This window comes from Passer montanus, unplaced genomic scaffold (genome assembly GCF_014805655.1).
Source record: "Passer montanus isolate IOZ18808 unplaced genomic scaffold, ASM1480565v1 scaffold112, whole genome shotgun sequence".
Taxonomy (NCBI): domain Eukaryota; kingdom Metazoa; phylum Chordata; class Aves; order Passeriformes; family Passeridae; genus Passer; species Passer montanus.
In genome coordinates, this window is record NW_024357836.1 from 881,866 (window position 1) to 908,352 (window position 26,487).

The window sequence follows — 26,487 nt, forward strand, 5'->3', positions numbered from 1 at the left end:
CTGCACTCAAATCCTCCAAAATGTGAATGCACTAAAAATACTGGAGGGGAAAGCTGCCTTGGCAACCTGCTGCTCACTGTGGCCAGGTGAGCAGGAGCAGCCAGTGGACAGCTGGGAGAAGGATGAGTCAGAGTGAGGTGTGTCCTTGCAGCCAGGCAAAGGTTGTCTGCAGTGATCTCCCAGCCACTCCCGGTGGAATTGCCAAATTGCCAGGACATGCAGCACTGCTGCTCACAGACTGCTTGGGAAGGGCGTGCTGCTGGGGCTGGGACTGGGCTGCTCAGCCCAAATCTGCCTGGACAAGGAAGAGAGGGAAGGACGGCAGGGAGAACAGCGCAGAGGGCACCAGCCAGCAGGAAAAATATTTCAGTGCAGGGAATAGAGCTGTTCTTCAAAGCAAGAGTCACAGATTTAACAGAAAAACTTGTGAAACTGTGGACAAAAAAAAAAAAAAAACGTAAAGAAAGAGTGCTGAAATCTCAGAGCTCCAAAAAGTAACTTTCATTTATTATATTAAACAATAACATTTCTCTTATTATATTAAACAATAAACACATGAGATGGGTTAAAATTAAAATACCTTACAATTTGTTATAACATTTGAAAGATAAATATAACCACAATAATGTACATATTTGGAGATATTAGTCAGATTTAGGTCAACATTGCAGTTTCCACTCTGTGTTTCCACCTTTTCAGGTCAGACTGAAGAATGATATATTAAAAGGGACACCAGAAGAGCACTCTGTACTTGCAGCAGCAGAAGGAACCACAGTCACTAGGAGTTTTCCTTTGAAACTTAAAGGGAGAGGCAGAAGTTGGAAAAATGAAAATTCCATTTTATAACAAATTAGCCTTTATTTATAAAACTTTCAAGTAAAAAGAGCAGTATATCAACTGATCAAACAGGTGTGTCAATGAATTCTAGTTAACATATTCACTCTAAAAATAAATCTTCTATGATCCCATCATGCTCCAAGCAGAAGTCCTTTCTAAGGAAAGATGGCTGTTGTGAAGTCTACACAGATGCAATATATAACCAAATATATAACCAAAAACTTGGCTGTTCCACGAGTACAGGAAGATAATTGAATTAGATCATTAACAGCAGAGATCGATTCACATTAACAGAGTTCCAGCTCTAAATGAGGATGAAGCAGAAATGAAATTCCTGAGAGGGAGGGGAAAAAATAGAGAAGAAAGGAGAAATCAAACTCTTACACAAGGGAAAGCAACAATTCTACTTGGACCAAAACTCCTTGGGCCACGGTTCTACAGAACAAATATTCTTCTCAATGGAGAAACACTAAAGAAGAAATAGTAACCCCAAAAGGATTATAAGAAGAATTCAAGAAAAGTGTGTTATCCTTGAGCATAAGATGACAAAATGATTTCTACAATAGTGCCAACAGATGGGAATTAAAAATAAAAAGACTTATAAAGACACAGCTTGGAACTTCCTACACTTTGAGAGCACAGTACATGGAACAAGATACAGGAAGGACTGATGGCCCTCACAGGGCAGAGGCTCCAGGAAGAAAAAGTTGCCCATATAAAAATATTTCCTACAGCATTATTGTGGAAATACGACTTTTATGAGCATCTGGTTTTATTGCAGGGTGACTGGGAGGTTTTACAGCCAGACAATTGGAGGGAAACCACCGAAGGCCAATGTGAACACACAGTTCTGTGAGGGGCAATGTGGCAATTCAGTATCTGTGCCCTTTGTGCACTGTCTGCACGTGCAGGTTCAATGTGAGTAATTGTCTGTCTGTCCTGTTTCACTGCTGTGCCTCCGTGCTCTGTGCAATCCAGGGCTCTCCATGAGTCATTCCAGCAGCACATATTCCATATAAAACATGTGTGCCACATAAAACCCTGCTAAACTCTGACTGATCACTCAAGGTACCACAGAAGCGAATTATTTATTTAAGTAGGAAGAAGAATCACCCCCACACTTTCCTCTAAGCCAAATATGCAGTGGATATTTGTTCCTCCTGAAGTAAAAGCTTAGGTGGAAATGGAGGAAACACAGAACTGGAATCCAGCTGACCAATCTAACTGGAATGAAGCAAGAAAAACATGTTTTCCACCTTTGCCTGTGACTGTTTGGAGTGTGTGCATGGGAACAGCTCCCCACAAATAAATTTTTAAAAAGGAAAAGAAAGGAAAGAGGGAAGAGGGAAACTACGAGCAAGCATAGAAGAAAACTCACTGCCTCAGCCCAGAGGAGAAAGATGACATGCAAGATCAGCAGCTGAGCCTACATTCCAAACAGATACTTTAAAACCGACAAAGAATGTGAAATTACATCCAGTGCAGATAATTACTACTTTCTGCCAGGGTTCTCTTCCACCTGGCACAGCTAATGAACACAGTTTTTCATGTCAATGAAAGAAATCTTGATACAAATTGATTAGAAATAAATTCTCCTCTTTTCTTTAACCAGGACTTTGAAACTCTCCGAGCCATGAGCTAATCTGAATTTCTGTAAAGATTCAGTTCTGCATCCATCTGTGGTTACAGAATTCAGACATACACACAAGCTTCAATATATAGAATATATATGCATATTCTACATATTCATTGTATATACATATTTTATGTACAGCACAAGGAACTATATACTGGACATAGCATGTGGACATGTATATACACACACTATGATTACATTATACAATACTCTATATATATATATATATATATATGTATATATACACATAGACACAAATAATGTGGATCTCACTGTACACTGTATATGCACTGGGGGTATTCACATTTTCCATATCTTACATTGTGTGTATTTTCTCTGCCTAAATAGCAACAGGCCTCTTTGTGCTTTGAATTTCACTGGTCTGGAGGAAGAAGAGCAATGTCTTACAATAAAGTTTTGCCTCGAAGAGCAAGTGCAGGTATTGTACAAACACTGAGTTACAGCATGGGGAAAGAATGTGGGGAATCTTCCTTTTTAGATGGAAAATGGTGTTAAACACAAAGCAAGAAATCACAGCCAGGTTTTCTTCTACTGCAGTGACAACATTTTGAATCAAGGGTGTTTCAGTAAATTTAAGGTTCCTAAGTCTAATACTGTGCATAGACAATATCTTGTGTTCTGTCCCTGTTCATTGGTTGATCTGCAGTTGCTGTCCAAGCAAATATGAGGAAGAATTAATAAGGAAATACAAAAATGAGCCCTAACACTATACAGAATGCTGGATTAATTCACATTTCTGCCTCCCTGCTGGACACCTTGAACACATCATCTCATTGGCCTAGAAGCATTATAAAGTCAGTGCTTTAGGGCCCTGACAAAGCAGCAGAAAGTCTTGTTATGGTACAGAACTTCAAAAATGCATCAAGCTCTTTAGTCATCCACCTGTCCCACTGGAGTGACATCACCCCATCCAGAACTGCCATTGCTTTCTACATTTTATTGTAGCAGAAGAGACACCAGAAGGACTCAGGTCCCAGTGAACAGAGGATCTTACACGTGGGTCCTGTTTGTACAGCTGCACTGAAATCCTGCAGCCACGTGCCTTTGAAAATTGCTCTTTCACAGCAAAAGTTTTATCATGTTACCTAAAGACAGACACAAGTTAGCTCTCTGAGATTTCAAGTTCTATACACCAACAGAAGAGAGAATTTTTTGTGGTTTAGTGTGTTTGATTATATAATCAAACATATATTGAAGAAAAAAAAATATTGCAATGGGAAGGGATTTCAAATCAGATTCTTCAAAATTAGAAATAGCTTCTATTGCATCCCAAAGGGCTCATCAAAGGACAGTATTAAAGACAGGTTGGTTTTGGTATTAGAAATAAATCTTCTCTCCTTCTGAGGAGAATAGAAGGTTTACATTATTTGTAGTACCATTAGCAGAGGAGACACAGGGCAAAAGGGGAGTTGTGACTCCTAAAAATAACATCCTAAAAAAGAAGAGATGTGTGTGTGCACACCCACCATCCACCCACCTCCCCACAAAAGCCTGAGACTGCAAATGCCACGTCCTGGCTGCATTTCAGAGCCAAAAGTTACCAAGATGCTCAAAGCAGATCCAGCCTGACTCCTCTGTGTAAGGAAAGCATCCAGGATAAGGCAATCCCAACAGAACAGGGAAAGATTGTTTTCATTCACTGAGCAGGCACTATCATTGTAGGATGAAAATAAAAGGAAGGAAGCAAGGGCATAAAAAATAGAAATGCACTGAAGATGATGAAGGAGTATCACATTTTAAAAAAAAAGAGAAAATATTGCAAGACAAGGGCCACATCAGTAAAAAGACAGAATGTAAAGCTTTTGTATTCCCAGAGAAGGAAGGGCAGGAGAGAGGACTGAGGACATTTAAAAATGCTGGGCTAGATCCCTACTCTGCAAGACAGAAAATTCCAAGGCAAACACAACTGAAGGTTTAGAATTCCTGCAATCAGAAAAGGCATTTCTAGTAAGCAAATGAAATTCACAGACTTATTGTTTCTATGGCATGTCAAACACATTCTGTGTTGTCTTTTCCAGGTGGAAGCATTCAGTGCATAGAAAACCTGGTCCTACCTGGTCTGAGTCCTGCAAAGTGGATTTTAGAGCCAACCCAGAGAGTGCTGCCAGAACTGATGTGTGAATGTGCATTTGGCAACTAAAATCTGATTCAACCTGGCTTCATCTCAGCTAAAGCTGCTTGATCTGTAAGCCCAAAGAGGTGGACTTGAAGAAGCAGAGGTAGAGACTGTCCCAGAGGGTCACCTGGCTAACACAACCCATTCTGTGTGCTGGCAGTTGGAGTAATGAGGGTCCAGTGAGTGGCAGGGCTGAGCACTCCTCAAACGTGGCAACTTTTCCACCACTTCATTTCTTGATGTCACGTTAAAGCAGCACCCAAAGGTGTATCACCACTTTGCAATCCTGTTTGCTTACAATAAAGCAAATTTTTACTTCGTAATTTAACTGCTAAATTATTTATCCCATTTACTGTAACGGAATTAATTCCCACTTTTAGTCGTGTACAATTATTAAAACTCAATGCAAACAAAAGCATAAATTAGAAGAACTGCTAATTTCTAGAGTCTTCAAATTTGTACTGTTTTATAGAGTTTACTGTATCCATCATACATAAATTGTCAGATTCTTTTGTAAAAGCCACAACTTCTGGATAAAAATACCAATGAATTTATGCTTTGACATAGATAATGCAGAAGTACTGATTAGCTTACCATGAATTATTAAATAAATGCAACAAGTGAAAACTAATTCTATAAATATTCTCTTTTGATGACATTTTCTTTGAAATCCATCCTGCAGCCTCAGAGACCCAGTGGAATTCAGGTTATAAAAAAACCCAGATTCACAAGCTGCAGTTTACTCTATGCAACATTTGTGTCTCAGATAAAGAAACTTTCAGTACCTTAGGATTACACATTAAATTTCTTACGAGCAATAAGTTTGATCTAGAACATATAATACAGCTTATACAGTGTTTCCTGCAGATTATGCACTCGAGAAGCCACACAGAGCCTGGTCAGACACAACCAGCCACTCCTGCTTCGATCTGAAGGTGACTGAAATTATTTCCGCAAATATAAACCAAGGATTTAGTATTTTTATAAAAGCTTTGTTCCAAGGTTTCTCTTGATCAGGGTGGAGGCCAAGACCCTCTTTAAGAGTTTGGCATGTCAGCCTTACTGAGTGCAATGGCCAACTCAAGGTCTTCTTGTTCTTGTCTCCTCAACCGAGCCAGTCTTTCCTGCTCTGCTTTTTCACTCTCTCTCTTCGCCCAGGCCAGCTGCTGCTCCTCATTTCCAAACTAAAAAATGAAAATGGAAAATGAATTAATAAAGCTACCGAGCAGCTCCAAGAAATTATGCAAAAAAACACAAAGAATCAGAGTTATTAACTATACAGCTCAAGTACAGCAGGCTTAGGGCAGTTCTAGATGGACACAGAAATTCACTCACTGGTTTCCTCACTTCATCCTTTATTTCCTTAATTTCTTCTTCCTTCACTTCCTCCCTTGATTTATTTCCTTAATTCCTCCTTCCTTTACTTCCTTCCTTAGTTTATTTCTTTAGTTACCTCCTCCTCCCACCTGGAAATGAACCCACATGGGATGTAAGGCCCTGCATGTGTGGCTCAGCTGGGTATGAAAACTGCCCAAAAAACCCTCCACAATCACAAAAAAAAGGAAGTTCATGGTTTGGAAGCACAGCAACCATTTTTAAGAATAAATAGCTGGTAAAGCTAATAGATATTTATTCTTGTGCAACTGCACAACAGAGAGTTTTATTGTGGTGGTTCCTGCTAAGGGTGAGGGGTTTGAGAAGTGATTTTGGACACTGCTGACACGTGGGAAGTTCCATCACCAAATCAAAAGTTACCCAAAGTGCTTCTGTTGCTGTTCATAAAATACACAGTTTCAGCAGTAAGAAATAATGTGAGAGAATCCAATTTACTTCAGCAGAGAACACTAAGAAAATATCACACTTTAAAACATTCAGCTCCTAAACCTGTTTGGGCTCTCCCAAACACAAGTACAGGGCAGCAAAACTTGTTCAAAATTAAAATTATATTCTAGTATTTGCAATTGAAGGATGCCAAAGTTTGCTTGTTTGAACTTTTTAACAAATTCTGAATTTTCTAAATTGAAATCATAGCAATTTCAAACTCAAATATAATCTGTTCCCAGCTAATTTTAGCATTTGCTGAGGAGGAGGAGGATGGGAACAGCTGCATGCAAATGTTTGCATTAAAGCCCACTTCTAAAATTTGCTTTTTGGTTTTTGTTTTGGAGGTTTGTTTTTTTTTCAGTGTGTGTGCAGGAAAACATATTATTCGAAGGGTTTTTTGAGGAGAAAAATTTCAGCTGGATGTATACTGCAAAAATTGCAGGACACAGTGACCCTGAGCACAGCCTGCTGCAGCTACACCTGCCTAGACCAAGCTGAAATCCTGAACGGAGTGTAAAATGCAGCTTCAGTGCTAAACCCTGCCTGGATGCATGAACACCGTGCTGGTCCCACCCCAGCCTCCTCCTCCACCCTGCACTGTACCTGTAATTTCTGGATTTTATGTATTTTGGAATAAATCCGCCTATTTGAATTTCTTTTAACCCAAGTCCAATTCTCATTTACTCATAATTTGATCGTGCCTCTGGATGCCCATCACTCCTCATTTCTTTCTCCCAGTATGAGTTTAGAGATGATTTGATGCAAAACCCTACTTTTCCTCATGCAATGGATCTGCTTTCATTGCTATAAAATTTAGATGAGAATCTTTGCATTTGATGTTACTGAAATGCAATAGAAGTGTAACACCTTTTGAGATTTTACTTTTGAAATGGAGAGTCCCTACCACATTCCTCATTTAAATAATGTCAGTAAGATTGAAAAGCTCATTATGATTTTATATAATTATTTTTTTCAAGGTAAAGACATACAAATGGATGCAGGGATTCTCTGCTTAGTCCAGGAATTTAGGCAGATCCAACAGCTGGGATGGAAAATGAATGGTTACTGTTTTCAGAAATATATAAGACACTTTGGTCAGACTATTTGGGGTATTTTTTTAATGTTGAGAAACCAGTTTTACTTCTATGGCTTCCATTCTAGAACAAGGCTTCCAAAGTTTATGAGAGTCTCAATTATAACTTGTTTATGGGACACAAGTTATATTTTTGCAGTTAAAAGTGCTGAGTGGAAAAAAAAAAAAGGAAAAATAGGCAAGTGAATCATTGGAAACAAATCTGGATGTGCCTTATTGCAAGTAGCTGGCACAAAGTACAATTTTCAGGAGATAACTCTCACCATTGAGTAGTGGAATAAATACAGAACAGTTCATTAGTGCCACAGATTGTCTATAAAAAGGTAATTTACAGGTAATTTAATACAATAACAATTTTTTGCATATGTCCAGGTTTCAACAAGAGTATAAATGTGTCGTATGTGTAATTGCATTAAACCCTTCCTTTCCTTTTCTTTTTCAGAAATACAGAGCCAGGGCACAGATGAAACCAGCAGACTGCAGCAAAACTGAGAAATCACAAAATCTCCACTGGTTTGTGTGTAGTGAATTCCCAGCTTGTACCAAGACAAAAAGCTCAGTGCTAAGGGTTCTGTTTCTTGGCCAAAAAAAAGGCTTTTCTTGTTGTTCTGTAAACTGCAGCTGGAACCCAGAAATACCTGAAATTTGAGCTACCCAAAGACTCTTTTGTTCCAATGAATCATATTTAATGACAGCAACAAAGTTAAGGATGCAATGAAAATATGCATAAACTCTGGGTGCATGGATTTGCCAGCGTGTGAAAAAAGCACCAGATTTTCCTACTAAAATATAATGAAGGTTCTCTTTTCTTTCTTGCAACAGTCCAGGACTGCAATTAAAAATCAGTTGTTTGATTATTCAGTTCTACACGATTCTGTTCTCAGATTCCATGGATTCAAAGCAGATGTCAAAAACCTTCTGTAAGTCAAACTGATTTTCATTTCCATGATGAACAAAGTTTGCCAAGCGTGAGGCAATGAGAAGCACAATATTCTCAGTCATTTCAAGGGAATTTAAAACATCCTACAGAAGGATTAGAAATTGTCAAGTGCAGCAGCATAATTGTGTCATAGAAAAGGAAAAAAACCCCATGAACTGAGGAGAAAAGGGATCAAATCTGTCTTTTCAGCCAAATTCAGTCAACATTTCTTTTGTTCTGACAGGAGGAGAAATTAATTCAGAAAACTGATTTAAAAATTTATTTCATTTGATGAAATGCCATTTAACAGGAATTATGAAGTGGCCACTGCTCATTATCTCATTTTTCCTACTTGTTCCTTATCTTCTAAAGTTAATCTGAGCTGAGAGCCTGATGGCACAGCAAATTTGACCCTGGAGCACCCACTAGGACTGGGATCAGAGATTTTGGTCAATCATTTGATGCAATCACTCAGAGTAAATCATGTTTTAACTTAGGAAATAACAGTCTGGAAAGTAAGATGCCAACTGGGTAACAGTCATTCCATTCCATCATTTGTCTTTGATTGCAGGAAGAAATTAGATGTTGTTGAAGAAACTTCAGATAAAGCAGGTTTTGTGTCTTATTTTTATTAAGAATGTCACCAGTTTGTATACAATCAGAATTGAACTGTGCAAATCCAACTAGCTGTGGTCAAACATACAACACACATCTTGAACTTGGATGTTTCAAAAGTGATAAATTAAAGCCTTGAGGCCAACTAAAATCTGCACAGATGACCTCAGCTAACAATATCAAATAGGAAAGTGATACACATTTAATATTAAATAATAACTAGGGAAAAAAAAACCCTCAAAACATTAAAAAGAAACAACCTGAAAGATTCAGCTTAAATATCTCCCCTTGCTGAACACTGACCTGTGTCCAGCAGAGTTAAGGAACAGAGTAAATTCAATTTTACTGCGTGGCAAACATGAGAAAACAAAAACATGTGAGAGGAGGAAGAAGCCTGAGGCTGTGGATGGAACAGATTCCATCCACTCATGGAAGCAGTAAGAACCACACCACCATTGCATTTGCAATGGTTCCCAGTTCCAGCACTAAAAGCAAAGCCAGGCTTTGGCAACCCCAGGATTTTTAATTGAATGGGGACCTGGCTTTGTTTTCAAACCTTCTGGGACTGTCTTCTGGAGTGCAGCGTGGACCTTTCTATTTGGTTCTACAAAACCATTTTGTTTTCTCTGTCTTCTCTACAACATCAGTAACAGGAACAAAATTCAACAGCTAAATTTTCAATTTCTGTCTCAGTTTCTGTGTCTCTCTATGACCACATTCCATCATGTACAGCAAATGTCAGAATTTTCTCCACAAACAGTTACAAGTACTTATTAGAAACTTTCCCTTCAAGGATTTGCTTCTCAGGATATGGTGAAATTGCTAGAGCAATGTTCAACATCAATTGTTTTTGAGTCTTTACATCATTGGCTCCCAAAAATCCGTTTACAAAATGCAACCTCCATGCAACAAAAACAATACACAGATTCTGCTACAAAGAATTGGAGAGTAAAGGCACACTGTACTAAAATAATTTAAATGCACGTAAACCTTTGAAAATTTAGTAGGAAACTTCTTTTTTATTGAAATAACACCTTTTTATTACAGAAATATTAATACAAAAACAATGAGGACAGCATGAAGGTACTGAGAGACAGAAGCCAGGGAACAGTAGGTTTGCAGTAAGACAAAAACCCAACAGAGATTGCTGCAAGCAGAGCAGAAAGTGGTTTGCTCAGAGACAAGGAACTTAACTTACAGAGCTGAAGTCTGCAAACCCCAAGGAAGAGTCTTTAGAAGTTTTACTTGAAGAGGAGGGAGCAAATGGATCTTTTCCACTAAATGGGTCCCCAAACCCCTTTTTACTTTGAAACAGGTCACTGCTGTCAGCCCCAAATGGCTGGAATGGATCATGGGGCTTGGGAAAATCTGCAGACCCAAGGTGGCTTACAGGAGTACTTTTACCTGGAAAGTTTAGGAAAAAAAACAAACAAACAAAACAAAACAAAAAAAAAAACAAAAGGAGAAAAAGAGAAGTTACTTACCATGGACAATGCAAAGCCCTGAAATAGGAAACTGTGCTGATACACTTAAGCATCATCCATCCTTCCTGGGGTGGGTGAAAATTTAACCCAATATAATGGTATTCATTTCTCAGTGCAAATCATCTAAAACAGTTGTTTCATTTAAGTGGATTTATTTATTTACACATACCAAAATATTAATACCATCAAGATTTTAAATGATGAAACTCATTATAAAGACATTTGGTCAGAAAAAAAAAATTGAAAAGTATGACTTTGATTTTCCAGGATTAGAGATATTTCAAGTTTAAGCTTGATATTATATAGAAGACAAAATAAAAAACCATGTATCACTACAGGTAAGTCATGTTAAATAGGATTGAGGAGTAACTTAGCTGTGACTTTACAGAATGCCTGCATTCTGCTTTTTTCCTGGAATTGGTTCATCCTTCTACCACCACATAGACAAAGAAAAGGAGGCTGATTAAAAAATCACCTCTGGGGTGTTTGCTCCACAACCCACCTTTTGTAGGTGACTGTTCTTATATTCCACCCCAACAACAGCATCACAGGAATTACTGTGTATGCTCATAAATATTATATGTATACTTAATTTGTTGCAATTAAAGCCTCAAGGGTTGATTTTTAATTCCCCTTGCCTAAGGACTATTTTGTGAGGTCAAGTAACTAAACAGACAAATATATTTCTTCCCCTCCTGCCCTACCTAATTAAAAAAAAAGAAAAGATTGCTTCTGAGAAATATTTGTCCAGCTTCCAGGGAAAATATTCCTATATTCCTTGGGTGAACACTCTTGTTTGCAATATGTACTTGATAAAGGAATATCCAGAAACATTCTTAAAATAAACCAATACTTACAACTTTCTGCATAATAACCTGAATTTCATACATTATTTGTAGCAATAGAGCTGCTTTGAAATATCCAATTATTGGAACTATCATTTAATAGGAATCTTATCATTCATTCCTGTTATGATATACATACTAGGAAAGCACAGAGAAATGCAATCAACCCCCAAATTTCAGAGTGTTCTTGGCACATCTAAGTCACAGCCTGGAAGCTTTTCAGAAAGTACTTTGGTACATGCTCATGAACTTCAGAATATATGCTCAGATGTGTGGAAATACTTTTATCAAAAGGAAATAAAGATCAGCAAACTTGCACTGAATAAATGACCCATTCAGCAGCTTCCAGTAAATCCCAGCTCAGCCTCTCCTGCCCCAGGGCCAGCCCAAAGCCATCCTCCCTTGTACTCAGCTGGATTATTCCCCAAAGTCAGAGGCTCACGTGGACAGGGAGCTGAGGAATTGGGTATCCAGGGAGCTGAGGAATTGGGTATCCAGAGAGCTGAGGAATTGGGTATCCAGAGAATCAGGCTGGCATGGAGCTGAGGGAATCAGGTTTACTGAGGGAATCAGGTTTACTGAGGGTATCATGTTTACATGGAGCTGAGGGGATCAGGTTTACATGGAGCTGAGGGGATCAGGTTTACATGGAGCTCAGGGAATCAGGTTTACATGGAGCTCAGGGAACCAGGTTTACATGGAACTGAGGGGATCAGGTTTACATGGAGCTGAGGGGATCAGGTTTACTGAGGGAATCAGGTTTACATGGAGCTGAGGGAACCAGGTTTACATGGAGCTCAGGGAACCAGGTTTATATGGAATTGAGGGTATCAGGTTTACATGGAGCTCAGGGAATCAGGCTGACATGGAGCTCAGGGCATCAGGTTTACACAGAGCTGAGGGAATCAGGTTTACATGGAACTGAGGGAATCATGTTTACATGGAGCTGAGGGAACCAGGTTTACATGGAGCTCAGGGAGTCAGGTTTACATGGAACTGAGGGAATCAGGTTTACTGAGGGAATCAGGTTTACATGGAGCTGAGGGAACCAGGTTTACATGGAGCTCAGGGAACCAGGTTTATATGGAATTGAGGGTATCAGGTTTACACCAGGTTTACTGAGGGAATCAGGCATGGAGCTGAGGGAATCACACAGACCCTCGATCAGGTTTACATGGAGCTGAGGGGATCAGGTTTACTGAGGGAATCAGGTTTACATGGAGCTGAGGGAACCAGGTTTACATGGAGCTCAGGGAACCAGGTTTATATGGAATTGAGGGTATCAGGTTTACATGGAGCTCAGGGAACCAGGTTTACTGAGGGAATCAGGTTTACATGGAGCTCAGAGAATCAGGTTTACATGGAGCCAAGGGAACCAGGTTTACATGGAACTGAGGGAATGAGGTTGACATGGAGCTCAGGGAACCAGGTTTACTGAGGGAATCAGGTTGACATGGAGCTGAGGGAATCACACAGACCCTCATTAGTGCAGTGTCCATGTCAGACTCAGGTGCAATTCTGGCACCACTGGCAGGCACTGAGCTGCATGCAAAGTGGGAAGTAAGCAAGTCCCCAGCTGAAGAAGCAGACAGAGAGAGACATGGAAAACAAGGCACGTGCAGTAGGAGATAGAACTGGATTTGTTTAGTCCTGACAGTGTTTGAGGGGAACATGATCATAGTCCTGCAAGTCTTCCATCAGGAAAAAAGGTGAATGGATTTAGACCGGACCAAAAGAGATTCACATCAGAAAATCCACAACACTTTTAAAACTTAAGGACACTCCAGACTGCCCAGGGAACTCATTCATAGAATCAGAGAACATGCTCAGTTGGAAGAGACCCTCAGGGATCATCCAGCCCAACCCATGGCCCTGCAGAGCCACCACAACAATCCCACCCTGTCCTGAGAGTTGTCCAAACTCTTGAGCCCTGGCAGCCTTGGGGCCACGACCATTGCTCTGGGAGACATTCTATCAACACATCCACGAGGTTTGGGAAAGTTTCTAGAAGTAACACTGCCTTGAAGCTGGAAGATAAAGGAGATGTCTTAAAGCTCACCCCAGCACTACTTTCCAAGGTTCAGTACTGGATAATGTGACGTGGATATGCAGATCCCCATGGCAGCAATGGCCCGTGTGACTGCTAAAGAGAGGCAGATCAGGCCAGAGCTTTGTCCTTCATGGAAATCAGTGACAGACTACACAGGAAACTGTTCTCCTCACAAGCACAGACCCTCCCTCACCCCAGCTGCTCTTCCACAGGGCACCTTTTGCTCTCTGGAAAGGAGTGCTGCACTTCCATCCTGCCCATCCTGGTGGCCTCCAGGTCTCACCACGGCCACAGCCTCCCACGCCAGGGGACATGCAAGCCTGGCAAGGGATGAGCAACTCAGCATTTTGTATGTAATGCTCCACAGAAAAGAGCAACTTATTTGAACTTGTTTTAAATTAGAGTCATAGAATTATTCCAGAATGGTTTGGGTTGGAAGGTACCATAAAGCTCATCCAGTTTTAACCCCCTGCCATGGGCAGGGACACCTTCCACTAGACTGGGTTGCTCCAAGCTCCATCCAAGCTGTCCTTGGAGAATTACAAAGAGAATTAAAGTATCTGCATTTCCAACTTTTGGTCAAGGCAAAACAAGAACCCTCCAGGTTATTTCCCCTTCCTCTACTGCCAGTTACCAGCAAGGAAATTCCCCCTCACACCTCACCCTGTATTGCCCAAAACCAATTTGGACTGATGGAGGTAAAACTGACCCATTTTAAGCTGCTTTTTTCTTAAGTTAAATCTTCTGCTAGCGAAACCACTTTGTGGAATTGGTGACTGTTAACACAAATGCTGGGTTTGCAACGTATTTGTTCAGCAAGACTGGTTTTTCTGGGTGGCCTGTTTAAGGTTTTTGCACAAAGCCCTGGGTGGTTTTGAACCTGCACAGAGCATCAGGGTTTCTTGTGCTTCATCTTCACAAAAGATCACAAAGAATCACTTTGTTGTAGAGGAAATGTCACCATATAATGAGAGTTACTGCTAATGATATTGAAAGCTTTCATTTTACACACTGAGTGCCATTTTCTTCAGATTTTTAGATGTTAAAGAAGAGAACAGGGTGGTACTTTTTCTATTTTGAAAAAAAAAAAGTGAGAGGGAAACCCTTATGCAATCAGGTTTATCTTTTGCAGAGCAATTTTAAGGGCAGCACCTACTCTGAATACATCAACCACAAAGCTGATGATCCACAAGGACCATCAAGTCCAAGTCCAAATCTCTCTTTTAGTGCCCTTTCTATGTTGGTCACCGTTTACTTTATCCTGCCACACTCTGCAAACATGGTTTTGAGGCCTGGCACAAGTTTGTCTGGTTCAGTTAGATGTTCAAATTGACTCATTTATCAGTCACAAATTAGTAAGAACAACATCAGCATTATCTTTCTGATATCTTTGCTGACTTACACCAAGTGTAAGTCTCCCATATTAACTGCACAAACATTTTTGTAATCCCACGTTTAGTGTGTCAAAAATGTGGGTATGGGCTTTCCACAACATAAAGCAAAAGTACCCAAACCACAGTAAAAGGTTAGCAGCTGCACTGATGGACATTGGTCAAATTGCAATACTGCAAAATAGTCACAACTGAGATTGCATGAACCTTCCATTTGCTGGAAAATGTTGTATTTGCACATGACTCTGCTCATCGTTCTGAGGTATGGCAGGCAAACAGTTGTAACCCTTATTTGATTTTTCTGCTAATAGTTTCAGGGGAAAAAAGTTCAGAAAAAAGCAAAACAGGTCCTATTCTGAAACCACAGCAGTTTCAGCAGTTACCCAAGTGGTGCACCCAAACCACACCGAGGACTCACTTCAGCAAAAAGAGATGATGAACAAAATGGTTTACCACAGCAAGTGCTGTTACTTAGAGTGAACTCCACCCATACAAAGGGCTTATCTAATTTCATACCCCACAGCAAACTTGAGTTTGGAGGGCTGAGATCTGTATTTCAAAGCAAATATAACCTCAAGGATAGGATGCAAACACAAAATTTGTCTTATTGAATTACAAGATATTGACAACGAAGTGAAATATTTAGAACTGTCTCAATATTCTATGTTTCAGCCTGACTTTCTGCTTAGAAGAAGATCTTGCTAAATGATGAGAAGCAGCATTTTTCCTGCCTTTGGAGCCTAAATGGATCATGCTCATGGGCAAACAGGAGAGAGTGGAAATGACACAACTTTAAACTTTCACTAAACAAGGGCCCATTTCCAGGATACTTTCTAAACTGAAAAATAGCCTTTAAGAAATCAGAGTTTTGTTGCAGAGGATAAGGAGTAATAAGGTGAGTTAAGTCCATACCTGAGCATATAATCCCAGGACTTCCACCTCTCCTCTTTTTTCACATGGCAGAAGAAGCCTCAGGTGCCTCCCAGCACATCTTTCTCTGGGCAGTTTACCAAATTTACATCTCATTCCCAACTTACTCAGCATGTTTTCCACCACCCTGTTAAGATTATCCAGCTCCTCCAGTGATGCAGAGTAAAACCTTCATAAACTGAACTCACAGAAAAAATGATTGTTTCAAACTTTGCCTGAATGTCAGTTACATAAACTAAATTTCCTACAGAATACTTGGAGGTCTTTGTCTTCAACAGGGGCTATTTGAAACTCAACTATTTGATAATGTTCTTTGCAAAAAAATCTCATCTTTTTTTTGTAACAGAAGGGAGAAGTTTTCCCTTGCAAAACCCCCTCAGAACTGTTTTTGCTTAATATTTGCAAAGTTTGCACCCTGAGTTCACCGAAAACTTCTGCTTAAGAGAAACATTCTGCCAATCTACAAACTTCTTGAAAGGTGAGAAATCGTTACACGTTCAGCCCAACAATCTGCTCTGAAACAGCTTCTGGACAACCTCTTTCAACCATCAGTACTGAAATATCTTTACTCTGAGAAAGCCAGCATAAACAAGAGAATCAAAGCGTGAATGGAATTTTTAGTTTGTGGCCAGGCAGGTGCTCCACCCATGAGTCATTTATCCTACACAACAAGGGATGCCTGCGCTCTAATGCAACTGTCAGGTCTTCTAGAAGGCATGAAAAATAAAAAAAATCTTTTCCTGTCAGTCACAACTTTGAGGCTGATTTTCTCACTCTCAGCTACAGATGAGGGGAAAAAATAAAGGTAAACAGGCACCAGGGTACTTGTGAATAACTCTGGGTGCTGAAAAAGTTCTAAGGAAGCAGGTGTGTGGCATCGTGCACAAATAAACATCCCAGCACTCCTGTCCTGTCACAATGAGTAAAGAATAGAACTCTGTATACCCTGCTCTAGATCAAATGACTGATACCCACAACTTCAATAAATCCACATAATTTAGAGTTAAATCTAAATTAAATAAAGGGAATTATATTACATTCCTTTTTTCTGATTAACACAATCCTTTCTTTTGTTCCTAATTACATCCTTTATATCTAACATGGCTTCTTTCTTTTAAAATTTATCTGATTAAATATATAGAGCTAACTTCTACATGGGAACACTGTATATGGTGCAAGTGAAAAAAAAAAAAGTCCACAAAACCATGATGTGTTTTAACACTAAGTATTCACAAGACATCATCTTCTTTCAAGAACTGAATTCAGTAAATGCACAAGACAAAGCATTCAGACTTTGACCTGCATTTATACGGAAGATACTGAACAAATTGTAAAGTCTGAATTTTGATCTAGTTGCCACACTGAAGACACATCTTAGGCAAACAAACTACTAAAACCCATTTGTATGTCCAGCTCAAAAAGTAGCAAAGATCTAAGCCTTCTTTACCTCACTGAAAGTGTCAACACAAGGTCAATGTGCACTGCCAGTGCTCTTGGGCTGCCTTAAAGATGAGAAATAAGTGTAAAATTGCAAAAAACAGTCAAACCATAAAATGCCTTAAATTTAGAGAAGTGACACATACAAAAAAGAGCTATATTTATCGTTGGCATGAAGGAGGAGGAAGCACCAAACACAAAGGAAGGGAGCAGCAGAAGCTGCACAAACACTGCCTGCACTGCCCTGGGCTGGGCCAGCAGCTGCCTACACACACAGGGAGCAAGAGGCTTCAAAAGACAGCCCCAAAGAGTGAATCCAAAACCTTCCCTTGGACAATTCTGCTCCAGGGAAACCTGGAACATGTCTGCATATGTGTGATTATCTGGGTATCTTAATCACTAAAGCTCTGAGGTCAAAGTGCCATCAGAACAGCTCTTTTAGATCCCTCCATAACCATGAGCACTTGATGGGCAAATCCATCTGCAATTTCCCTTGCAAGCTGCCTGCACCACAGGAACAGAACAAAAAGATGCTCTGCTGGTGATTTTTCTTGCACTTCCAGCTTCTCTGAGGCTGACAACAACCTGCTGCAACCACACTGCAAAGGATGGCCACCCCAAATTAGGGAATTGGGGTTTCTGTAGGTGATGGGTCACAACATTCAGCACAGCTATACATTTGCAGATTGGTTCAATAAACACAATATTAAGATCCTGAAGACCTGTTAAGATCTTAAACCCTTGACCCCTTTTCACTTTTTTAAGCTACCAGCATGTTCAGATATCACTTATCAGCCAACTGGCAAGATGAAAAAAGTTTATCAGCCAGATTTTGCTTGAATCAGCCTTTTCTGTCTTTTTTTGTAGGACAGCAAAATACATCTAGCAGTCTTGTAATTTGTGATTTGGTGAAATATTGAACCCTAACACCTTGATTGATTACATCCATGATCAGTTACATCGTTACTATTATTTTGTAATAATTTCTAGTCACTCCAACACTCTGCAAACCTTGGTGTTTGCACTGAGGTTGGAGCTCCACAGAACCTGGCCTCTCTTGAGGGATCAGTCATGCTTCCTAACCCAAGGCAGGCTACTGTCCCCTGTATTTTTTCAGTATTTTAGTATTTCAAAACCGTAACAAGTAATAAAAACACTGTGAGAACAAAACTGAAGCTCTTAACTCAAAAAGGTTAATAGAGAGGTGTTAACCACTGACCTCTGAAAAGCCAATACTCAGTTGCCATCATAGGCCAGAGCTACAAAAAATAAATGGATCACTAAACAAAGCTGTAATTTTTTTGACAAACTCCCCATATGTGTGGAATTTACAAATGGAATTTATTTTAACACCTTTCTCTCAAATAGCAGCTAAGTAACTCCACTAATTTATTTCTTATATAGGATGAAAAATATTCACCATTAATATAATATTCACTACCTCTATTATTCACTAATATACAATAGCATAATATATAACATTTACATAAGCTAAAAACTATTTTAAAAACAAAAATTCTTAAAATAATTGTATTTATTAAATAATCATTGCAAGAAAGCAGCACACTGAAATTGAAAAGCATATTTTCTTCCTGTGTTTTTAGGACTTTTATTCTTTCATAGCTAAAAAGGTGAAAACCACTATAAGCAAGCAATAAAAATTTAGGAAAGGTTGAAGGTTTCACACTGCTCTGTGGTGAAGGTTCTTCCACTAATATCACAGAACCCCAGAATGGTTTGAATGGGAAGGATCTTGAAGGTAAGAGTGCTGTCAGCACAAGTCATGGAAACACTGAGGGCACCAGTTTGGAGGCTTCAGGGTGACTTTTGCATGAGAAGCCATTTTGAACCTACTGCCAGTTCTAGGGTTCTGCATGCATCCTGAAATTTGGGTTCTTCATCCATCACTCCTGGATTAAGGCAGAATCACATTCATCCGAACTTCTCGATGGCAACAAATGTTGTCTCTGAGCTTCTCCAGCAACCACGTGCACCTGAACCATCATTAGCTGAGCAGAGAAAGCCTCATTTGGAGGATGCCAAGTGGCACCTGGTGACACTGACTGTGTGCTGTCGTTTTAGCACCATGCAGGAATAGGAGTGGTGGGTATGGGCTGTGGGTCACTGAATGCACCAGCAGCCCTAAAGGCACCAAATGATCTCCCTGCCACTTGGGTGTGTGTTACCTCTCCCATCCCTAAGGAGGCCTAGGGGGATACTTGGTGGTAAAAACCAAGACAATGCAAGGTATCACTGGGATCTGAGTGCTTCCCACAACTTGGTGTGCCTTGTCCCCTTGGAATCCAGGTCACACACACTCCTGCTGTGCTGCTACCCCGATGGGCAAGCAACTCTGGAACAGCAGGGGTCAAGTGTTGCTCATCCTCCCTGGACAGAGCAGCTTCCTTCAGGAACTCAAGGGCCTGACAAGGAGTCCAGAGCATAGAGAGTAATGTGTCAGATGCTTGTCAGTAGTGGTTAATCTCACTGGTTAACAGCGCTGCTGTAACCGCAATGTGGAATGCATGGGGCTGCACTGAAAGGAAGTGGTAAGGGTGGGGCATAAGCAACAGGTCCCACGATCAAAGCACTAGAGCATTTTACTTATAACCCAATCACTGACACCCACACAGCAACTTCCTGTACTTTAAAAAAAAAAAAAAAAGAAAAAGAAAAAGAAAAAAAAAATCTGTTTCTCTCTTTCTGTAATCAACAACTTTTACCTAGAAACTAGTTAGCGGCGAACTCTGACTGATTTCAATCTGCAGCTCACAGCAGAAAACATAATTTTTAATCTGTGAGAACCTACGAGAGCCATTTTAACTGACAGGTTTCAGTCTACCAGTTCTTTCATATTTTTTTATCCTTAATTACACCGAAGTCCCGTAAAGCTTGAGAGCCTGCATAAGAAATATAAAGCAACCAGAAATTCAGTAGTGCTGAACACCACAGGCAGTCCTCTGCCAGCAAATGAAATGTACTCATAAATCTACAAAACTCAGCAATGTTTTAGGGAGTTTGTGAAAATAACGTGCAGTGGAATGTAGATCCCTGTCACAGGGCACCTTTGTTTAAGAATGCTGAGATACTTTACTATTATTTGCTTTCTGTTTATCACAGCTCGTTACACAAAGCAGTGGCATTTCTTCAGTGCTTTTTGAGCATTACTCAAGATATAACATCAATAAATTTACAAAATGTTCCACTCCTCTCCAAAGAAACCTGCAAGTTCTCCAGTAGCACCTGGTGAACATCAAATTACTCCAGCCAGGTCCTAGGAGAGCCCTCTGAAACCTAATGTCCATTAGATTAATACCTCACTGAAGAACATGCACACGTTCTCTTGGGAATTTTCATTTGAAGAGTCCTGTAGAAGAGCTAAAGAACTTTTTCTTGGCTGATCTTCCTCAATCTAAAGAGAATGTTAAACCAGGTATAGGACAGAGATAGAGATGTTCCAAATCTCTTCATGAAACAGTAAGTTGGAGCTTTGAGGTACACTAGTTTCTAGGTTTGCTCCTTCTAGAACACCTTCTCCTTGTTATTTTCTACTGGGATTCACTGAGTTATTAACCTTCCTCCATTTCTCTTTAAATATTGTGCACTCAACCTCCAAACAGTTCTACTGAATAAATACTCAATAGAGTATTTTACCATGAAAACAAACATGAGATTTCTCTTAGACCAAGCAAGGATCAGATGAGGACTCTGAAACATCTAAAAGATCTTGACAGACTGGTCAACAACAGAGTAAGAAAGAAAATTATTTATGATGAACAAAACTAGCATAAAGCTGAGATTCTACTCAAGATAGAAAGCTAATTAAATAATCTTGTGATTGTCATACCCTCTCTTCATCTCAGTATTCAAGAAGGGAAAGATAGGGATCTCAAGGGTGCCTAACCCATGCCACACAAGAAGAGTTTCCCTATCCCTGCCTGATACCAGCCAGAGTTGTGACATTATCTGCTAATACACTCAGATCACAGCTGCTCCTCAATGTTCCAGCTGTGAAACAAACCAAATATCAACTAAAACCAAACAAACCAACCAAAACAACCCAATTTCACTTTACAAGCAGAACAGGTCAGGATGTGTAGGACCAGACCTGATGACCCCCTGCAATCCTGCTACTGACAACCCCTGCAGCAGCAGAGAAGATTCTGTACACGCTGTGCAAAGACTGTCTCCAGAACCTGGCTATGAGAGCAGCTCCCCTGAACCACAAACTGCTTTTAGAGGCCTTTCCAGGTACGTCTGAAGGCCTTTTGCTCTGACTGTCACTGTATGGTAAACACAGGCTGTGTCCAAAAGGCTCCGTTTCAGGACCTGTGCTCTACAACTTCCTCATGAAGGACTTGGATGTGGGACTGGAAGGCAGATTTAAGTAAGTTTGGTGATGACATGCAGTTGGGAGGAGCTGTTGACTCCCTTGAAGGCAGAGATGTGCTGCACAGAGATCTTGACAAAAGAAAGGGCTGGGCAATCCTCAATTTAACATGTCAGGTGCCAGATGCTGCCCCTGTGCCAGGGTAGTCCTGGATGCAGGGACAGACTGAGGAATGAGAGGGTGTGGAGCAGCCATGTGGAAAGGGACCTGGGAGTCCTTGCTTGGTGGCAAGTTGGATCTGAGTCACCAGTGTGCCCCAGCAGCCCAAAGTGTCACCATGTTCTGGAGGGCACCAGGCCTGGCATCACCAGCCCGACAAGGGACGGGATTGTCCCGCTGTGGTGGCCTCACCTCCAGGGCTGGGGCACTTTGGGCACCACGAGATCAGAAGGACCCAAAGCTGTTGGAGAGTGCCCAGAGGAGGGACACGGAGCTGGGGAAGGCTCTGAGGAGCGGCTGAGGGCCCTTGGCTCGTTCAGCTGGAGCTCAGGAGACTGAGGGGAGGCTCCTGGGGGCTGCAGCTCCTGCCCAGGGCAGGCAGAGGGGCAGGGGCTGAGCTCTGCTCTGGGACAGGGCCAGGAGCCCACCAAGGGCTGGAGCTGTGCCAGGGCTTGGCATGGAGCTCAGGGCAAGGCTCTTGCCCCCGAGGGTGCTGGCACTGCCCAGGCTGCCCAGGGCAGGGGGCACAGCCCAAAGGCTGTCAGAGCTCAAGAAGTGCTCAGACAATGCTTTCAGCCTTTCAGAGGGTGAGACTGTTGGGGCATCCTGTGCAGGGCCAGCAGTTTGGCTCCATGGTCCTCATGGGTCCCTTTGAACTCAGGACATGCCATGAGTTTAAGTGTTTCCCTGCTCCTGTGCTCAGCTGCAAGGGTTTGCTCTGTTTGCTCTTTGTTTTCATGAAGGAATGAGACTCAATGCCAAACTCCTCATTTATCTGACAAAACAGAGAGCCATGGGCAAGGTGAGAACTGTGGCACACTTTGGTCCAGGACACTGTGCAATCCCTCAGTGGGACATCACACAGTGTTGGCATGTCACATGCAAAAGCTTCACATGAAGAAAAGCACCAAATCAGGGCTAATCAAGAACAATCCCTGCTGGGATCCTTTTGAGTTTCCACTATCAAAAGCCTTGGAAATCAGCTTCCAATGCTCTGCAAACGTATTTATATTTTCTACTTGAGTGCAGAGGTTTGAGGACAAGTAAAGTTTCCTTTTAGAGCTTTTGCACCTGCCTACCAAAATGCAACCAAACCACAAAAGTGTTTTTCAATATTAACCCCCCCCCAACAGAAAGAACGGTTTTACTAAAAAGAGTATGAGCATGGAACAGAAAGGCAAATTACAAATTGTCTGGTAATAATTAGCATTTATTCACCCTTCAGCAAGATCTTTATCACTTACTTGTTTTTTAATTAAGAGACCAATAAGAAAGGTAGGAAACAACGGAAGCTTCTTGCCTGTTGTTTGTTTGCTGAGCCCATCCTAACACACATTTTCTGCCTGTATCTCTTGCTACAATCACACTATATTACTATATAATTTCTCATGCTTTAAGTAACCACTGAAGATTGCCTTAGTTGTGGAAGGAAGGGAGGAGTAAAACTGCATAAACACATGAGGCACATTTGCTTTAAAAAAAACCCCTGTTGTTTCCTCCTCAGCCTATTTTATCATAACAACATTTGCTTTTGGTAGAATATTTGTGAGGTTCCGCGCTCTATCTCCCTAGAAGGGGGGAAGAGGCACACTTCAACCATTTTTAACCAACTGATTAAAGGCTGAGTGCACATGCCTAAATTAAAAACATGTTAGTACAGCTGAATATTCCCCAAATTCCTCAATATGTACAAAAGAGGGAATGAGGACACAGAAACCCAAAAAGCCTCATGTAGGTGAGTCAGTACTCACCTTTCCCTGCTACTATGACACTGCATTTGCTAAGAGTAATCATGTTTTTAACAAGAGATTACATGGGTATATCTAGTATTCATTGGAATTGTCCAACTTTATAGAGGCCCTATGAACTCTAAAATATTTTATGTAGATATTTTTTGAAAGATGGCCACTTGCATTCTTTCCTTGAAAACCAAGTAAAGAAAAGTAACATCATTCACAATGTGAAATAAGATGCCCTTCAGTGTTTCTATTTCTCCTTTTATTCATGCCTGTCCTACTGACTGCTATTTGTCAACATGACATATTATGTGGGGTTTTTTTTTAATTACTGAAAACTCATTAGTAGAGTAGTAGAAAATAGCAGAAAATACACAAAGCAAGCATAGGAAAAATTGCTTCAAAGGCTTGTCCACAATCCTAGAGTATTTCCTGACAACTTTGTGTCCATACTCACCAACAAAAATCCTCTCATTTGTTGCTTTTAGGGTTTTGGGGTGCACCATCATCTCTTAAGCAATAAAATCACAGCAACAGGAACAAACTAATATTGCTGCAATGGTCTGCTTGTAAGTCTACGTGTGAAATGGTATCTTTCATATCTTGGATCAATTTATGGGATGGGTAATGACATTAAGGATACCTTGATAATAAGCAAGCACTTTTCACATTATCCAAGGAGTTTGTTCTAGAATAAGTGGTTTGCAAAACCAGCCAGATCAACAATACCTGTCACAAACAGGCTGCCTGCTCTGCTCCAAAATGCACCAGCAGAAAGGCAGAGACTGCACACACTGCAGGAGACATTAATCATGGCTCTGTTCTTTTTGTTCCCTAATACTGTCTGTGGATATATAAATACATGATGATCAATGTGCTTAGTGCAAAATTCTGTGCCTATCCATAAGCAGCATTTCTATTGTTTTTTTGAGCCAACTGAAAGTTCCCTCTTGATATCAACTGAACTGTGCCATTGTTGTTAAAAGGAGACTTGAAACTACATGGCTTCAGTTCTTTAAACAGTTTCACTGGTAGCTGAATATCTTGAAAACAACTCCAGGGAGAACAGAAATTGAAGCTCCACTAAGAGGGATCTTCTTTTCAATTCATGAGATTTATATATCTCCCAGATTTCCATAAATAATGGACTTGAAGCAGGAACAAAATCGTATCTATTCAGAAAGTGTTTTCTGTTGAATTTACACATTAATGTGCAAATGCAAGAATGATCCTGCCTGGACAGCCAGATCAGGACAGGTCTAACTGTGCACCCTGATCTTGTTAGTACCTAGTGGCAGATGCCTCAGGAAGAAGATCAAAACAAGATAAAGATGCAGCCACAGTCATGCTGCCTTGCTACTCAGCTACAAAGGAGCTGGAGCCAGTATTTTGGCTTTTGGGACACCCCATTGTCTCTGTTTCTTCTGAGAATTATCTAGAAGTTTTTTTAAGACTATTTGAACTTTTTTGCATTCACCATATTCTCTGGCAAACATAGAAATAAATCCTGAATTTAGATTACCATACAAATTACTATTTACTTTAAAGATGCCATTTACTAATCTTATATGTTGCCTACTTAGAAAATACAGGGTTTTCCCCCCTGTTTTTTCCTGCCACGTGTGATTTTATAGATCTGTAATAACACTCTCTCATAATCTGTTTTCCAATTTGAAGAGTTTCAGTCTGGTTTACTGATAACTTTGTCAATTTACCAATAACTTCACATCTTCCTCCATGGTTGAAATATAAGACACAGTAGACTGTCAGCTTGCTCTTATACCCAGCAATACACTGTAAATTGAAAGAAGCAGCTTTGAAAAGAAGAAAACCTCCTTACCACTGGGTGGCTTGGGTCGTGGAGGGACATTTTTCTTGGGTGGTAATGCTGGTGTGTCTGATTTGCTTTTGAAAGGGTCATCTGTGAATCCTGCCCCTCCAAAAGAGGAGGCAAAGGGGTCTGAAGCTACTGACTACACGAGAAAAAAGAAAAGAAAAGGGATGTAAGTACACTGGAGAATACCTGTGGTGTGATGAAGCTACAGGTTAAGTCAAGGAAAAGCATTAACTTCAAAACCTGAGGGCAGATGTACAGAATTGTCAGTGGTGTAGGAGGCTAATGCCCAATGACAGAGGTGCTAAGATCCCATAAACATTCAAAGACCTTATGCTCTTAATCATTTAAGCACATCTAGAACTTTTAGTCCTAGCAAAAAAAAAAAAGTTGATGAGGAAATAAAAGGAAGTAAAACTACTTTTTACTATTTGGCAATGAACAGTCATACCACAGCCTGACCTTCACTCTAATAAACAGAACCACCACAGAACCTGGAAAAACAATGCAGAAGGGATAACTTCATTCCAAACTTTTCTGAAGTTACACATAGGTATTTGACTTTTTAGTCAAAACCTTAGGGAATGTCCAAAAGCATGTCTTTAAATCTTCCTCTATTCAGACAGCTTTTCTAAAGGACTCTCCTACTGCTTAAGAAACACACAAGTATTATGCCATGCAGGGAAATCTATCATTGTGAAATGAAGAAAGAGGAATTTTGTGAAAAATATTAAAATTGCATTCAAACCTTTGCTAAAATTTCTACCTCAAGCCAGCCATGTCTACTGGTAAAGGCTGTTGCCATCTAGTGGAGAGCTAAAACCCTCCCCAAAACAGTAAAAGTTAGTGGAGGAAAAAATCACCAAGAAATGTAATCAAAGTGAAATGATAACCTATTTTATTGTTAACATTTACTCCACAGTGTTCAAGTGTCACTGTAGAACTCGTGTAAGGAGTTGGGCACTGAGTTAACTCAATTCCAAACTCCACCTCAGGAAAGCAGACCAAGACCTTTCCAATTATCCATTTTTTTCATGTGTGTCCTGAACCTTTTTCTTCATCTGCTATTTAAAATGAGCAGAAATTGCACACTTAAAACATGGGAGAGAATGACTGACTCTTAAGAGCCAAGTAAGGCTAGGTTACATTTATTTGGTAGCATAGTATTTT

The 26,487-nt window shown here is 40.4% G+C and overlaps 1 protein-coding gene across 3 annotated transcripts in view; it reads right to left on the bottom strand.

Moving 5' to 3' along the window:
- Nucleotides 1-493: 493 nt before the first annotated feature.
- Nucleotides 494-26,487, bottom strand: part of EPS15L1 (epidermal growth factor receptor pathway substrate 15 like 1) — a 47,474-nt gene continuing 21,480 nt past the window's right edge. For 2 of the 3 annotated variants that reach the window (XM_039733585.1, XM_039733577.1), the window contains 3 exons: nucleotides 25,324-25,456; nucleotides 10,260-10,465; nucleotides 494-5,794 (listed from right to left, as the gene is read on the bottom strand). In XM_039733585.1, coding sequence (XP_039589519.1) covers nucleotides 5,648-5,794; nucleotides 10,260-10,465; nucleotides 25,324-25,456 — 486 coding nt within the window. In that variant the 3' untranslated portion in view covers nucleotides 494-5,647. The remainder of the gene's footprint in view (nucleotides 5,795-10,259; nucleotides 10,466-25,323; nucleotides 25,457-26,487) is intronic. The other variant, XM_039733594.1, reaches the window with a different exon arrangement.